The 18,215-nt window shown below is 35.2% G+C and overlaps 2 protein-coding genes across 4 annotated transcripts in view; both read right to left on the reverse strand.

The window, feature by feature from the left end:
• Positions 1–7,519, reverse strand: part of LOC107685955 (collagen alpha-1(VI) chain-like) — a 35,851-nt gene extending 28,332 nt beyond the window's left edge. For all 3 annotated transcript variants that reach the window (XM_016482721.1, XM_016482719.1, XM_016482720.1), the window contains exons 1-5: positions 7,268–7,519; positions 5,905–6,034; positions 4,989–5,189; positions 4,714–4,873; positions 2,973–3,086 (exon numbers count right to left, since the gene is read on the reverse strand). In XM_016482721.1, the coding sequence (XP_016338207.1) occupies positions 2,973–3,086; positions 4,714–4,873; positions 4,989–5,189; positions 5,905–6,034; positions 7,268–7,355 (693 nt within the window). In that variant the 5' untranslated portion in view covers positions 7,356–7,519. The remainder of the gene's footprint in view (positions 1–2,972; positions 3,087–4,713; positions 4,874–4,988; positions 5,190–5,904; positions 6,035–7,267) is intronic.
• A 10,175-nt stretch (positions 7,520–17,694) lies between these two features.
• Positions 17,695–18,215, reverse strand: part of tdo2b (tryptophan 2,3-dioxygenase b) — a 5,991-nt gene continuing 5,470 nt past the window's right edge. The window contains exon 13 of the mRNA XM_016482723.1: positions 17,695–18,215. Coding sequence (XP_016338209.1) covers positions 18,151–18,215 — 65 coding nt within the window. The 3' untranslated portion in view covers positions 17,695–18,150.

Below are 18,215 nucleotides of genomic sequence, written 5' to 3' on the forward strand. Positions count from 1 at the left end.
TCATGGAGAGCGGAGGTCATGGTTGCTTAGCAACGGCAGACGCCTCCGGAGCGCAAGCGCCCGAACGCTTTGGAAAAAAAGCAGAAAGCGGTGCGCCTAGTGTTTTCCACGCGTTTTTAGGCGCAACATGTGAACGGCCCCTTATACTGTTTTTTTACACGTTGCATCGCGCCACGTAAACATAAAACCATGTCTGCATTTGTGATCGGAGAAGGCTTGAGAACGGCGCAGCCGGCGGTTTCGACGAAGGAGCGGCCGGCGGGCTTACGGCAACCACATGTGACGACCCTGGGCTGGACTCCGCTTCGTCCACGGTGAAAGCCGATCCGGCGATCCACAGCGCAAAGTTACTTCAAAGAGAAAGGAAAAATATGACCCCTTTAAGATCTTGATTTCCCATTTAGAACATTGTGTTGGGATTAAGGGTACTGCTTTGGAATGGTTTAGATCTTATTTGTACTTATTTGACAGAAGTTTTTCTGTCCGCCTTGGGGATTTTGTGTCCTCTTCGGGATCCCTCTCGTGTGGAGGTTCCTCAAGGTTCCATTCTTGGGCCTATCCTGTTCTCTTTATATTTGCTTCCATTAGGGTCAATTTGTAGGAAGTATGGCATCTCATTTCATTGTTATGCAGATGATACACAACTTTATCTGCCTTTAAAACGGAAAGATGCAAAGTCCTTAGCACTATTGTTGGACTGTCTTTAAGCTATTAAACCTGGTTGGCCTTAATTTTTTAACAGTTCAATGAAGAAAAGACAGAAGTTGTGGTATTTGGATCCGGGGATGCTCGTGATTCTTCTTATCTGGATCTTGGTGCTTTAAAACCATATGTGAAGCCCAATGTAAAAAACCTGGGTGTTATTATGGACAGTGACTTCAAAAACAACTGGATAAACAGATTAATTCAGTAATTAAAGTTAGTTTTTCCAGTTGATTATTCAAAGTCAAGTCTTTTCTGTCTTTTAATGACTTCGAAAGAGTTATACATATTTTTATTTAGACTCACCTGGATTACTGTAATGCCCTTTATGTGGGTATTAGCCAGGCCTCCCCAACATGTTTGCAGATGGTACAGAATTCTGCCACTTGTTTGTTAACAGCAACGTGCAAGCAAGAACATAGTATGCCAATACTGGCCTCCTGTTTTAGAATTGATTTTAAGATTTTGGTTTTAGTATTTAAATCACTAAATGGACTAGCACAAAGGTATCTTTCTGATTTAATAAAGTTACGTACTACGTCAAGAGCACATCGTGCTGAGCATTTACTTTTGGTTGTTCCTCGAACAAGGCTGAAAACTAGGGGGGACAGTGCTTTTGCATTGACAGCCTCCAAAACTTTGGATTAATTTGCCTCTCCATGTTAGGCAGGCCCAAACACTTTCTGCTTTTAAATCTAGTCTCAAAACTAATTTCTACTCTTTGGCATTTAACACAGTATGAGAGCAGGTTTTATGATTGTTTTGGTCTTATGTTTGTTTTTATGTGTTAACTGTTTTTAGTTGAGGATGCTTGTACAGCACTTTGGTAAACACTTGTTTTTTTAAAAGTGCTTTATAAATAAACGTTGATTTTGAATTGTCATAAGCTCAAATGTCTTGCTTACAAACAGCAACGTGCAAGCAAGAACATAGTATGCCAATACTGGCCTCTTGTTCATTTTAGAATTGATTTTAAGATTTTGGTTTTAGTATTTAAATCACTAAATGGACTAGCACAAAGGTATCTTTCTGATTTAATAAAGTTACGTACTACGTCAAGAGCACATCGTGCTGAGCATTTACTTTTGGTTGTTCCTCGAACAAGGCTGAAAACTAGGGGGGACAGTGCTTTTGCATTGACAGCCTCCAAAACTTTGGATTAATTTGCCTCTCCATGTTAGGCAGGCCCAAACACTTTCTGCTTTTAAATCTAGTCTCAAAACTAATTTCTACTCTTTGGCATTTAACACAGTATGAGAGCAGGTTTTATGATTGTTTTGGTCTTATGTTTGTTTTTATGTGTTAACTGTTTTTAGTTGAGGATGCTTGTACAGCACTTTGGTAAACACTTGTTTTTTTAAAAGTGCTTTATAAATAAACGTTGATTTTGAATTGTCATAAGCTCAAATGTCTTGCTTACAATGGCTGTCATTGTTGATGGCGCACAGATAAAGGAAGTTCAGTTTGTTGAAATTCCCTCTGCACTGAGCTCATGTGTTTAGTGAAAATTGGATTTAAAAAATAAATGCTGCATTGAGCCTATAAACTAGAATCAATTTAGCAATATACACTACCATTCAAAAAAAAAATGGGGTTGGTACAGTTTTTAATATTTTTTGATACTCTTATGCTCACCAAAGCTGCATTTATTTAATCAAAAATAAACTAAAAACAGTAATTTTGTGAAATATTATTACAATTTAAAATAACAGTTTTATATTCTAATATATTTTAAAATGTAATTTATTCCTGTGGTGCAAAGCTAAATTTTCAGCATCATTACTCCAGTCTTCAGTGTCACATGATCCTTCAGAAATCAATCTAATATGTTGATTTGCAGCTCAAAAAACATCAATATTATCAAAATTGAAAACAAGTTGTGCTGCTTAAAACCAGTATATTTTAGGATTCTTTGATGAATAGAAAGTTCAAAATAACATCATTAATTTGAAACAGAAATCTTTTGTAAAATGATTGTATTAAAAGAAAGAAATTGTAAGAAATTGTATTAATTTCTTTCAAGAAAAAAAAATACTGACCCCCCCAAAACTTTGATTGGTAGTGTAAATAGTTCAAGGTACACTTTATGTTTATGCCAGTGTAATCTTTTCTCAAATAAACATTTAATCATGCAATTTCAAGCAAAGTTTCTTCATTCTTTTTCTTCAGGCAAATCAATTCTGAATGTGTTTGGGTCAGTCCGATCCATAAATCCACAGGAAAATCATGTAAACATCCTTGTTGTTGTGAGTTTGTGTTACGACACTCACAATCATGTTGACGATGGAGTTTATAGTGGTCATTTGTGAGGAGCGGGAGTTGTCTGCAGCGGTGAAGTTCTGTCTGTAGTTTACATCCGTGGCAATGACAGAGAGTCTGGTGTCCTGAGAAGACAATTGAAAGAAAAGGGAAACATTATTGCTTGTCCAAATACATTTGCATGAGAAAAAAAAATGTCTCTTTCTCACCAAGAACATCACATGTTGTGTATTCTTGTGTGGCCAGATTTTTGACCATCGGCATGTCTACTCCACACTGCTGCTTATTATGGTCACCCACTTACACAGGAAAAATATGTCTGATTTATTGCTAAGTTGCAGTTTTTATATTTCTTACTTGCTATGTGTTTCAAATAAAACTCAGAAATAATAATGTGTGTGTGTGTGTGTGTGTGTGTGTTTGAGTATCATAATTGATGCATCAGGCTTCTTTTATGGATCATATGATATGACAGAGGAGAACATGGTGCTCAAACTTGAGAAAGAATGAAAATCAGTTTCATTCAGAGGCGATTTATTGCTAAGTTGCAGTTTTTATATTGCTTACTTGCTATGTGTTTCAAATAAAACTCAGAAATAATAATGTGTGTGTGTGTGTGTGTGTGTTTGAGTATCATAATTGATGCATCAGGCTTCTTTTATGGATCATATGATATGACAGAGGAGAACATGGTGCTCAAACTTGAGAAAGAATGAAAATCAGTTTCATTCAGAGGCCCAAACTGAGTAAAAATATGCAGTTTGGTTCAGTTACTGATATATTTTTTTATTGTGATAGCTTGTAGTGCAAATCAGTGAGATTTTTTATAACAGTATAGCAGACTACTTACATAAAATGCATAAAAATATCAGTTCTATATCTCCCAATAATACAGTCAAACCAAAAATGTATTCAGACACCTTCAACATTTCGCACATTATCACAGTTTATTTGCTATAGTTTAGAAAATGGTAATAAAATATGACAAGAACTCAGATTAATAAAATATGACAAGAACTTGACAAGAGAGTTAAACTGTGTCAGAACAAATTCATTGTGATAATGTCAGATAACAATTAAGCAAATCCTGGTCAGGTCAAAGTGTTTGAATAATTATTGGTCCACTGTATGAAGAATTTTTGGTTATAATATGTCACAGTTTACTTTATTTTGCTGTCCTCACCTACATAAATGAACTATAGTGTCCTGCACCCACTAGTAAAAAAAATATCAAAAATTATATCTGGTGTCTGAATAATTTTTGGTTTGACTGTATGTCTTAGTAAAATGATATTTAAATGCTAAGTTTTATGATCAAAGCTATGTAGTTTTTATTGTGGGGGGCAAAACATATAATGCAATGCAATACAATGATGATCAAGAGATGGATAAATAAATGTTCCTCTAAAGGCTGATGGATCACATTTGATTTTTTAACATGATTTTTCTAAAAAAATAAAAATTAAAAAAAAATTTGCTTCAGTACAGTATATGTTCATCTTGAAATATACCAATATTGAAGTTGCACAAAAATCAGTAAAGGCTTTACCTTTACCTTTCATTTCGGTTTAATTGAACTGCATCTGGTGGTCTAGAGGCTTAGCTTACTTTTTATGCAAAATGGTCTTTAAGTAAAGTCACACAGTGTCTACCTAAAAACCCATTGTATGCTTCAATCGTATATGTATACATGTCAGAAAATGTCATGCAATGCACTTCAAATCCAAGCAGCATCTATTATTTGTACGGTACCTCCTGGTCAGGTGAGATGGCCACAGCGAACACTTTAATAGCGTGTTGTCGTGCCTCATTGGCAGCCTCCTGGACCCCACCACATGGCTCCTTGTAGCCAGTCACAGGGTGACCATCCGTGACCACCACAATGTACTTATTCTCATGATAATGGGTGCCTCTGCAGGCAGATGCATGTGGCTATTTACACGCAATGTGACATGCAATGGCTATTTGTAAAATATTACATTTTAAAATGCATATGCAGTTTTAAGTAATGCCAAAAATGTACATACGCTCGGAGTAGCTCAGAGATACCCTCCTTGATGGCACAGTCAGTGTACGTTCCTTTGCCGATGTATTTGATTTTGTCTATGGCAGCCTTCAGCTCAGAACGCTTTGTTTTCAGGTCAACTAACCCCATCACCAGCTCGGTGTCGTCACTGTAGTGCAGCGCTCCAGAGTTCCAAGTCACATCGCGATTACATTGTTGTGGTCTGGCAACAACACAACAGACATGATCAAATTAAATTTGTAGAAAAGCAATAAAGTAAAAATGTACTCATTATTAAAGGTGCACTAAAAAAACATTTGTTTGCTGGCTGCTACAACAGTACTGAGCAAAGTTATTATCATTAACTAACTAAAATGAAACAAACTATGAAAAACTGAATAAAGCTGAAATAAATTATAAATATTAAATGCCTTGATAAGTAACTGAAATGAGTTTAATATGTAGCAGTAAAATTACAAACTGAAAATAAAGTAAAACTAGAACAGAACTAAAACTAAAATAATAATAATAATAAATTAAACATAAATAGTAATATTAAATAATAATAATGACAAAAGCACATGACAAAATTACTAAAAAGTAAAATTAAAATACAAACTGAAAATATAAAGCTAATTAAAAATATTAATTAAAACTATAACAGTATGTAAAAATGCTAAATAACACAGGTACTGTTATCTCTTGACAGTATAGAAGAATCACACAACTAGAAAAAAGCTAATAACATTTGTTCACATGATCTCAATATGGCAGCCACCAAAGGGAGGCTCCATTCAATGAACCGGCATTTTCTAGGATATACATTGTGAACCTTTTAAAGCATATGCTAGATATTATACAAATGGATAAATACAGAATTTCTTGGTCAAAGTATTTACAATATATCAATCAGAATATGTCATTTAAAGATAGCATACAGGTCTTTCAGCTGATCGATGAACAGCTTAGTGAAGGTCTTGATCTGGTTGATGAAAAACTCTGGAGGTTTGGCTCTGAGGGCCACACTTTCAGATGTGTCCAACACAAAGAACAAGTCCACAGGACACTCTGCAGGAAGACAGGAGGAGAATCACAAAATGATCTGTTCTTCATGGGTTTAGTCTATCAGGTTTACGTACTTGACTTAAGATAAAACATCAGCTAAAAAGCTTCAAATGTGAGTTTGCATGAAAATAGTTTTGTTAACAGTGTTCACTGTTCATAATGCTATATAAATATTAATTTTCAGTGTTTATTAACTTTCATTTATCACTTCCTAATCATGATAATTACGGTTAGTTAGGAAAAATAATGAGCTCCCCCTATTGGTTGCTAAGAAAGTTGTTGCTCCATTATCAACTTGAGAAATTAGCATCACCTGACCTAAACCCTGCAGTCATGTGACATTACAGGTCATTTGAATACAGTATTAAAGTGTATGAGATACTGTATACAGGTATGTTCAGATGAATCCAGGTGTAAAATATAAAAGAAATTGCACCAATGTCATAAAATGTTTACCTAATCAAAAAAAAAAAAAAAAACTTCAAAAATCAAAATCCATCTCTTTGGAACAGTTAGATATGATTTAATCAAAAAATAAAAAATTATATTTTTTTTTTTACAAATAAAATCAAAATCCATCTCTTTGGAACAGTTAGATATGATTTAATCAAAAAATATATATATATTTTTTTTTTTTTACAAATTTAAGCACAGAATATATAGGAGGAATCCATAAATGTGGTCCAAACCAAGGCCTTTCTTGCAAAGAAGCACAAGGGTTCTCCAAAATCATAAGTTGCATCTCAACAAATAATTCACTACCCTCATTTCCTTTGCATTAAAGCATAATTTTGTTTATTTGTGATGCATCAAAGCATAATAATATCCTGCATATACTTTGAAACAAGCAGCATCACATCATCATCAGGTATCTCCTGATGGATGGATGGATGTCAATTTGCATTGGATAAACCTTTCTATGATTCCATGACATAACTCGCTACTACAGTACACAATACCAAATACTATGATTCGAAATACCTCTATACAACTTCTTATAACGTGTCTATGTTTATTATAACAAAAGAGCAAACGTTAAACGCAATAAAAACCCCATATAGTGCAGAATGTTGAATGTCGATCGTTTATTTGCAGTTGCATTTAATATCTGTTTGACATAACTCATGTTCGACTTTTACGCACAGAGACAGCAGTAATACCGAACATGCAAAACATATTTTTCCATTACAAATAAGACAGTCAATGCAACATGAACGGAAAAATATTCATAAGTACCTCTGAAAGAGGGTATTTGGGCATCCTGAGCGAAGATCCCTGCCCAAAGTGCGCACAGCGCGGTCAATATATATCCATTCAGTGCCATAGATCCTGATGTTAACGCACGTTAACCGTGCAAACTGATGTTGAGGGACACACAGAACAGAAGGAGTGATATGATTGCAAATGAAATATGAAAACAGGTTCGGGTGAGATGAAGTAGCGGACAGTGGCACGGTGGTGCGTCCGCTCAGAGCGCAAAGCAAACGAAACGCCTTACAGCAGGAGGGGGGAGGAGGAGGAGGAGTTCGGGTCACTCATATCTACTTCAGGGCTTCTTCTGTGCCGCTGTACACCGATGTTAGGCCCTGAAACACTTCCAAATATGAGGTATATGCATAATCAAGAAGCACTTTGTGAACATTATTATGTTTAATGTGCCTAATGCAAACTATTTCTGATGTTTGAAGACGCTTTTCTGCACAATGACGCCACCATTATACAAAAGAAAAGTAAGAAAATAACTAAAAAGATGCATTGCATTCTTAATAATGGCCCATAACAATATGTTACATTTTAACTTTAATATATGAATTTTATGTTTTAATATATAATTGTATTTTTTTTACTTCCATTAATACATTTGACAGACATGCAATGCTTAACATTTCATACTGTAATTCAGTCCAGTAGTTTGAAATATCATGACACTTTAATGAATGCCTTCATATATATTCATATTTGAATGTGTATGAAATATTGATATTATTGTTTATGAACGCAAATTCCCAAAATACAACTTTTATTCTTCTATGTAATATATTCTAAAAATAATAAATATATTATAATTTATATAGGCTATATATAATTATTGCTACTATTATAAGATCATAATAAATTCAATTTGGGAGAAAATATACTTTCAAGAAGATTTTTGTTTGTTTCAATGATACTGACTGTAATACCAGGTTTTATTCTATAAATGAAGTTTTTTTTTTTTTGTAGAAAGTTTGGTTACCTTTGAAACTAAATGGGTAACATTTTGGTGTGTTATATGTATTTTTGTTTTGTTTGTTTTTATTCTGCTATGTACAATGTTTTGGCAATATGTACCTAAGTATGTCATGACAATAAAGCAATATTAATTTAATTTAATTTAATTGAACTGAGCTGAACTGAATTGAATTGAATTGAATTGAATTGAATTGAGAGAGAGAGAGAGAGAGAGAGAGAACAACGAATAATAATAAATATATTATAATTTATATAGGCTATATATAATTATTGCTACTATTATAAGATCATAATAAATTCAATTTGGGAGAAAATATACTTTCAAGAAGATTTTTGTTTGTTTCAATGATACTGACTGTAATACCAGGTTTTATTCTATAAATGAAGTTTTTTTTTTTTTGTAGAAAGTTTGGTTACCTTTGAAACTAAATGGGTAACATTTTGGTGTGTGTGCATGGGACATGAAGCTCTGCGGTTTTTGGATGGGCAGAAGCAGAAAGATGCTCTGTGTTCTGGAGAGAATGAGACATCCTATGCAGAAAGAGTCGTGTTGTCAGGAGAGGTGAGATGTGTCATGTAGCCTTAGCACTCAAAGATACACAGCTGTCAAAAGCTGAGAGGTGAATAGTTTGAGAGAGTTAAAAGCTGAAAATTATATTTTATATATATATATATATATATATATATATATATATATGTATATATGGATGTATTTTACATGTATTTTTTTGTTTTGTTTGTTTATGGATATATATGTATTTTTGTTTTGTTTGTTTTTATTCTGCTATGTACAATGTTTTGGCAATATGTACCTAAGTATGTCATGACAATAAAGCAATATTAATTTAATTTAATTTAATTGAACTGAGCTGAACTGAATTGAATTGAATTGAATTGAATTGAATTGAGAGAGAGAGAGAGAGAGAGAGAGAACAACGAATAATCGAGACATCTGACAATGTCTTTTCTCTTCCAGAGGGGGAGGGTAAAGGTCTTGCCACATCTGCATCTCGTCTACATGTAGACCAACTGATGAGGCGAGAGAGAGAGAAAGAAAGAATGAAGAGGAACATATGAACGGCAAAAATAACGCCACTCCCTCGTGCACGTTTGTTTTTGAAAGAGAAACAGCGCCACCCATGTGCGGATTTTAATATATCACACTGTATTAATTATTTTAGAAAAAACACGAGACCAAGTTTTGCTCAATTTTGGCTCACTGAGATCTTATCATGATTTTTCATACTTCTCTGTAGTTGAATGTTTGCATTTCCTTTCTTCTACAAAAATGAAGGTCAGTTGTGTGGCTCATTGTAATATATGTGTGTGTTATAATGTATTATTGTAATGTGTTAATGTATTCTAATATCATAATGTGTTAAATGTCAATCACCATTTCAAATTAGAAAAAGCAACAAGAATGATTTGCTTAAAATGTCTTGTGCCAATTTGAGGGCTAAAAATGAAACAAACAAGGCTACACATGTATTACTTCATCAATTAAAAAACATATTGGTCGACCACTAATCTGAATATTGCATGGGACGGGTTTCACCATAATGGTTACAGGCCTAATGCCCCTGGTTTGAGATCTTTAACATGAAGCTGCTGTAAATCACCACTCTAACCATTAGGGGAAGTTGTGGCCTAATGGTTAGAGTCAGACTCATAACCCAAAGGTTGTGGGTTTGAGTCTCGTACCGGCAGGGATTGTAGGTGGGGGGAGTGAATGTACAGCGGTCTCTCCCACCTTCAATACCACGACTGAGGTGCCCTTGAGCAAGGCACCGAACCCCCAACTGCTCCCCGGGCACCGCAGCAAAAATGGCTGCCCACTGCTCCGGGTGTGTGTTCACGGTGTGTGTGTTCACTGCTGTGTGGGTGCACTTTGGATGGGTAAATGCAGAGCACTAATTCCGAGTATGGGTCACCAACTAAATCAACACACCAGATGTTGTCATTGATTGAGATAAATGATGATCTATACCTTTGTGTTCATATATTTTTCTAGAACGATGACAGGATCACAGTGGAACAGTATTTCACTTGGCCCGGAACAGTGAATATCTGGAGTTTATGAATGATGATTTGTGTCTGGGTTAATGTATCCCATTAACACTACAGTAAATTCAAGATGACACTCTGGAACACTATAATTACAACAACGTTAGTGAAGAACGACATCAACATTCATTCGCGTACACAACAACAGACTCGCATACACGCATGTGAAAGGATGGGAAAACATCTAACTGCTTTGAGAGAGTCTAAGCAAGAGCAGCCATGTTTTAAAACTGGGAAAGAGTGACAGTAAAGTGAAGACACTACAATCATTGTACATCTAGCAGTGTTGAATTAAATAGAGGAGGTAAAAAGGCAGTATGGTTCACCAATAGAGGAATATTTTTTTCCTCTCTCGGTCCGTAATGAACACTGCATGAGCTGGAACATCACAGAGTCACACAGGGTGGTCCCTAGCTAAACCTAGTCATGGTTCTTTACAAAAAAAAAAAGTACTGTGGTGGTACTATGGTACTACTAAATGATGTTTACATGGTACTATAAGTTACTATGTGCAAAAAATGAGGTAATATCGTGATTGTGCTTCAAAAAGAGGGTTAAAGTGTTAAATGGGATTTTTACTATATATTTTGGATCAAAATAGTTGCCTGGTGGCAACTGAAAGGAAATGGGTGTGTTTTCCCACTCAAGAAAGGATTAATTTCTCCTTGAAAATTCTATTACAGAAGTCCAATGTTTGGCCAGAGCTCAGCAAGCTTTTTCCACTGATCTCATTCTCTTTGCTTCCTTGAAAGAAAGAAACATTTTTTTTAAAGCATTTTGTACCCTAAGACTGGGAGAAAAAAGGGGGCGAAACCATCTGGTAATAATCAGGATTTAATAGTGGAGGCTTACTGTAAATTTATGAAGAATCTGACAGCTGCACTGGTTTGTTTGGCCTGGGCAGGAGGAAGGGGCTTCATCAAGGTGAATGGCATCAGGATTCTTCGCTATTATGTGTGAGAGAGAAGCATGCTGCAAGACAGAGCAAAAACCAGCAAAAGATTGAAGACTTTTTGCTGACGCAGAGAAGGTAGATGTGAGAACAGACAAGAAGAAAATTCAAAGTTAGAGGCAAACTGACAGGTCAAAGTGCAGAGCCTTTCAAATGAATGTCATTCTGACATGTTAAATGGGGGGTGAGGGAGGGAGGGGTTAAGCTTGACCTCTGGCTGTCTAGGGAGCCTCAAAGGTTTAGATTACAATCACAAAACAGCAGGTAACATAAACGCCCCAAACTCCAAACACTGTCCAGATATATAGCATTCAGAAGTTTGGGGTCGGTAAGCTTTTTTTTAAAAAGTGCTTACTAAAGCTGCATTTATTTCCTCAAAAACACAGTAAAAAAGTAATATTGTAAATGTATTAGTATAATTAAAAATAACTGTTTTCTATTTTATTATATTTTAAAATGTAATTTATTCCTGTAATGGCAAAGCTGAATTTTCAGCATCATTACTCCAGTCTTCAGTGTCACATGATCCTTCAGAAATCAGTATATGTTGATTTGCTGCTCAAGAAACATTCCTTCTTCTTTTGAAAACAGTTGTGCTTCTTAATATTTTTTTGGAAAGCATGATACATTTTTTTTTTTTTTTTGATGAGTTGAAAGCTCAGAAGAATAGCAATTTATACAAATATTTTGAAACATAAAAGTCTGGTTAATAAAATGTAAAAAATAATTTCTATTGCACTTTGTTATTTATGTATATGACTTCATTTTTCCAGCTCTATAGCTGTGGTGAGATGGACTTTGGAATTCTGGGAGGTTTCCTCTAAAGTAAGGGACAGACAGAGGAAAGCATTGATCCGCAAATAACAATAATCCATGTGTTTTGACCTTCTTGTGAATAATTCATCAGTCACATATTTTGTTTGAGCATTGGGAAAAATCCCAACTTTTCACCAAATGAATACCCTGGCCTTCCGTACCAGATCTGGATCCAAATAGAAAAGAAAGCCTGTGAGATTTCCATGGGATGAGATCGTAAGCTCTTGAGAATTGCTCCAAGCACATTTGAATACAGATTCCAGTTTTACTAAAATTATGAAAACTTTTATAGCATGTGCATCAAACCGAATGATGAAGGAGTTACGTTATACAATAAAATCCAAAGTAATCTATGTGGATAAGATCATTACTTATATTGCACAAGAATAATTCTGCCCCATTTCCTCTAGTGATTTAAGACTTTATGATGGTGAACAGATGTTGTCACATGGTTTTGCAGATGTTAGATCACCTACACATGTTGTAGGAACATGGATAGTTTAAATCAGGTGATATGTGGCTGTGTTAATGAGAACAAACTGATCCCAGACTGCACAGATGCACATTAGTGTCATCTCCTGTTTTATTCTTCAGCAAAATCATGATGAAACCTTACTCGGCTTTTCCAAATCATGTGATCATGTGACAGGTCGAAGCAGGCACATTATTACAGCGCTGTAAAGTCTGGAAAACACATTAGTACAAAAACACCTGTTAGGAGAGGAGAAGCAAAGCCTACAGTCATTACAGAGAGAACAATTTAACATGAACTGCAAATACTATTACTAATACATAAGGATAAACTCTAAACCCTGACTCTTCCTTTTATTTGTGCTCTGGATGACAGCTCAAATCTTGATGAGGATGAGGAGGTGTGCTATTACTAATCAATCATACTTGGTCTGGTGAACAATAAAATGGGTGGGGAAACAGACTTACTTTATAGAAGGGACTGGAGCAATTTCTAGAGATCAGAATATTGTGGTGACGAGTCTTCATTCCTTTGGACAGGAAGCAAAGCCCTAGCAACCACCCAGAACATCCTAGCAACCACAGAACAAGTTAAAAACACTTGTATAGCAAAATGTATAGCAAAACCGTAGCATCATGATGGCAGCTGTATAGGAGAGAAAAAAAACACTTACAATTTCTTTTGAAAATGTAAAAATCCAGTGAAAAATATTCAGATATACTATTTACACTACCATTCAAAAGTTTGGGGTCGGAAAGATTTGATGTTTTTGAAAGAAACCAAGGCTGCATACTGTACAATGAACTGTAGTTTTCTAGTTTCATATATTTTAAAATGCAATTTATTCCTGCATGGAAAAGCTGAATTTTTAGAAGTCATTACTGTGTCACATGATCCTTCAGAAATCATTCTAATATGCTGATTTGATGCAAGAAACATTTCTTACTATTATCAATACTGAAAACTTTATATTGATATTTTTTCACCCAAGATTCTTTAATGAATAGAAAGTTTGACAATTTGAAATATTTTTTTGGTAACATTATAAATGTCTTTACTGTCCCTTTTTATCAATTTAATGCATCGAATGAATTGAAGAAATAATTTCTTAATAAATAAATGAATAAATAATGTTACTTACTCTGAACCTTTGAACAAGTAGTGTATTATATATAAACTATTATTTTTTTTGCACAATGTCTATTATGAAAAGCACTACATAAATTAATTTGACTTGCCTATCTAAAGATTTATCTGTATATTCAAAAATAATGCACATATTTTTTTTATTTCTAGTTATTATCCTGTCATATGCGTAAACATTTAAAAACAATTTAAATAGGCCTACATAAAATGTGAGGCAATACCGTACTGTACATCAAAATAGTGGAATGCACACATTCAATGCTTGCTGAATTTCAGTAGAACAATATCAGAATTCACTTCATTTGTACAATCTGTTCAATTTGATATGTTTTTTAATTGTTGAAATGAATCTTATCATTTCTTTTGTGTCCTTGTGTGAGTTTTAGTGAGTTGGGGGAAAATAAACCATAAGCATTGTCAATTTGGTATATGTTAACATTGTGAACGGGATCTTGGATAGCAGCTGTTTTTCAGTGCCCAGTCTGTGAGTGTTCACTCAGCATGGTAAGGTATGATGCTTTCACAAGTGTGTCATGGAAAAATGAACACTGCTTAGCTGAAGCTGCACTAAATTAAATCACATCCTGAAGGTGTAATGACACTGAAAGAGAGACAGTGTGAGAGTAAAATACTTTAGAAAACAGCATTCTGACCACAAGAGTCTATCAATACCTCCCAGAAGATCAATTTGGAGCAGTCATCAAGACTTCGCACTTAAGCTGATTCAACACAGGCATGAGCTGCACTCAAACGGCTGCGAGCGCAGTGACACTTCCATTAAAGGGGTCATATGATGTTTCTAAAAAGAAAATTATTTGGTGTATTTGGTGTAATGAAATGTGTTTATGCGGTTTAAGGTTCAAAAAACACATTATTTTCCACATACTGTACATTATTGTTTCTCCTCTATGCCCCGCCTTTCTGAAACGTATCGATTTTTACAAAGCTCATCGGTCTGAAAAGCAAGGTGTGCTCTGATTGGCCCCGAAAATCTCGATCCGAGAGAGGCTGCAAAAACAGCATCTATTGAGACTTCCACAGAAACAAGGTTGCTCAGCCGAATCACTAACAGAGAAAGACACTGGACTGCCAATATCCACAAAAACAATGTTATACCACAGCTTATGATAGCACATTAATGATGAACATCACGCATTGAATTCCACTGAAACACATTTCACAAAAAAAAAAGAAGAAGTTTTTGACAGTAAAAGCTAGTTTATGATGAATTACATGGGCAATGATTAGGTTTTCTTAACACAGCGCTCTGTCTGTATGTTTTTGTTCCTGACTGTGTGTCGACTGCTTTTGATTGGAGATAACTGCAGGAAATGCTTGGAGGAGGGGGGGGTGGAATCAACTGTGATACTAAGGAGACTAATTAGATCTCTTAAAGGAGACGGATTTCCTGAGTTGGAGTCCAACCCAGCGAAAATATATCCCTTCTCCAGCCGAGCAACACTATAGGCCTACTGGCCGAGCCATCTGTCACTTACATCCTTTAAAAACGTTTTACATCGTCGTAGCTTAGGCTACTAATCATAGCCAGTCAGGCACTTAACATAATTTAAAAGGCTGATTTCTTCCACCAATGCTTACAACAGAAGATGAAAGTACGCTATGAAACAAGATTTTTTTTTTCCATTGTCATATGACGTTTCCACGGCCAGGACAACCTCTTCTTTTACTCCATCTGCGTCAGATGGGCCGGCAGATAGATAGATAGATAGATAGATAGATAGATAGATAGATCTGACCACAAGAGTCTATAAATACCTCCCAGAAGATCAATTTGGAGCAGTCATCAAGGCTTCGCGCTTAAGAGCCGCAGCTGATTCAACACAGACCTGAGCTGCACTCAAACGGCTGCGAGCGCAGTGACACTTCCATTAATCTTAAAGTGCAGTCTGTCAAGCAGATGGATAAAGCTGGTGGAGTTACTTTGCTCTCTCTCCCGAGCACTGGGACGATGTTTACCGAAAATCTCGATCCGAAGATCCAAAAACAGCATCTATTGAGACTTCCACAGAAACAAGGTTGCTCAGATCTTTTTGACGTCATTCTACCTTCATACAATGATTAGGTTTTCTTAACACGGCGCTCTGTCTGTATGTTTTTGTTCCTGACTGTGTCGACTGCTTTTGATTGGAGATAACTGCAGGAAATGCTTGGAGGAGGGGGGGAATCAGACGGCTGGCAGAGCCAGGCACTTAACAGTCGGGCACTTAACATGATTTAAAAAGCTGATTTCTTCCACCAATGCTATCTATTTTTTTTTTCCATTGTCATATGACGTTTCCACGAATTTAATTTACGCTTACAGTCTTATGTACACTTCCACAAATATTACCCTGCGTATGCAAATCTTTTTGACGTCATTCTACCTTCATACAATGATTAGGTTTTCTTAACACGGCGCTCTGTCTGTATGTTTTTGTTCCTGACTGTGTCGACTGCTTTTGATTGGAGATAACTGCAGGAAATGCTTGGAGGAGGGGGGGAATCAGACGGCTGGCAGAGCCAGGCACTTAACAGTCGGGCACTTAACATGATTTAAAAAGCTGATTTCTTCCACCAATGCTATCTATTTTTTTTTTCCATTGTCATATGACGTTTCCACGTCCAGAACAACCTATTCTTTTAAGATTGGATAAACCCTGCCCTCTAGTGGACAAGTACAGCTCTATCTATCTATCATCTATCTATCTATCTATCTATCTATCTATCTATCTATCTATCTATCTATTTGCCGGCCCATCTATCTATCTATCTATCTATCTATCTATGTCTGTCTTTCAGTGCAAACTATTTTTGCTGTCAGACCCAATGACTGTGCACTTCTGTTATTTTCTATGTGAACACAGGTTCATGGCCTCTGTATGTCTGATTGTGGACAGTGCAGTTATTTTTTTAACAGAACACATGTTGTTTTCCTACATATTACACAAATCACCGTAGGCCGTTACTGACCACCACACAGCTCACACAAGCTTTATGTGTGGAGGCAAAGTGTACTACAGGTTAACCCTGAAGAAGACTTGAAACAGCTGAATAGAAATATCAATCTGGTCATAACTTTTCGAAAAAAATTCATAACATTCATAAATTCGTACAAATGCACTAATAAAATGTAGCATTAATAAAACGTCTTGCATGAAAATAGCTGTCAAAAACAGATAGCATGTACTACTTTTAAGATACTGTGTCCAATGAGTTTTGAAATGTTGTTGCGTAAAGTATCTTTTAGGGGTTTCATAGACATGTTTTTGTCTTAGATGACAAACTAGACATGTATGATAGCAGTATAAATCCAGCTTATAGGGTGGGCAGAGCAGCAGTGTCAGGGTCATAGTGTTTGTCATGAGAGAGAGAAAATCTTAAAGTGAGGTGGGTCTCAGCTTTATATACGCTTCACAACTTGTTTTATTTAGATGGAACAAGTTACAAAGGATTTGTTGAATTTATTTAATCTAAACCAGTTTCTTTTTTATGAAAAAAAGGATGACAAAAGTCCTAATTTGTTAACATTAGTTAAAGGATTATATAACACGAACAACGAGGAACATATGTTTATACCATTTGGTAATGTTTTTTTATGTTAGTTCACAGAACTACTGTTAACAGATACAACTTTTGATTAAAAATAATGTATTAGTAAATATTGATATTAACCTTCAAGATAAATAGATTATGTCGAAGTATTGTTCAGTATTAGTCCATATTACTAATATAGATGTTAACAAATAAAAAATTGTGTTACCGAAAAGTCTTAGGGTGTGCGATAAGATATTAGCGTAATATCTTTTTCTAATGATGAAACAAAATACCTCTTCCCTAATTTCACTGATTTGGAGCATATGATTTTTTTTTGTTTTAAATGGCACCCTTAATTCAAAACGAAAACACTAGAACATTTGAGAGTGACAGCGGTCAAACAAATATTTACCAACAGAAGCCGGTGAACTGGGTTGGAGTTTGAAATTCTGGAAAGAATTTAGTATTTATTTTACAAGTAGCATAAAGAGAAAATATAGCTTTGTATATTAATGTTGTGCACAGTATCGTCACTTAAAACTAAAGCATAAAATTTGCATTTCAACTGTATAGTCCAAATTACATTTTATATACCATTGTTCAGCTTACAAAAATATATACTTACAAATGATCAGACAAATCTATGTGCTTCATTCAAAAATATCTTTTTAGTGGTACAAAACAGACATTTTTTTACATAAATGCTTAAAATATAAATATCATGTACAAGATTTCTTGATTTTTAAAAAACATATATACACAATTTATCTTGAGAGAAGTTTCTAGTTCTTCAGTATCTCAGTAAATCAATCAAACATGTAAGTGGAACAAAAAGCACAAACTTTGGCTGATCAATACAAAGTACTTTCTTAGTACAGCCTTTCATTTTATCGTCTGATCTTTCTAATCAGAATCCTCACTGCTGCATGAATTGTACGAGCTGTCATAATACTCAGCCATGTAGGGAA

This window comes from Sinocyclocheilus anshuiensis, unplaced genomic scaffold, assembly GCF_001515605.1.
Source record: "Sinocyclocheilus anshuiensis isolate Anshui unplaced genomic scaffold, SAMN03320099.WGS_v1.1 scaffold465, whole genome shotgun sequence".
In the NCBI taxonomy this organism is placed as follows: Eukaryota; Metazoa; Chordata; class Actinopteri; order Cypriniformes; family Cyprinidae; genus Sinocyclocheilus; species Sinocyclocheilus anshuiensis.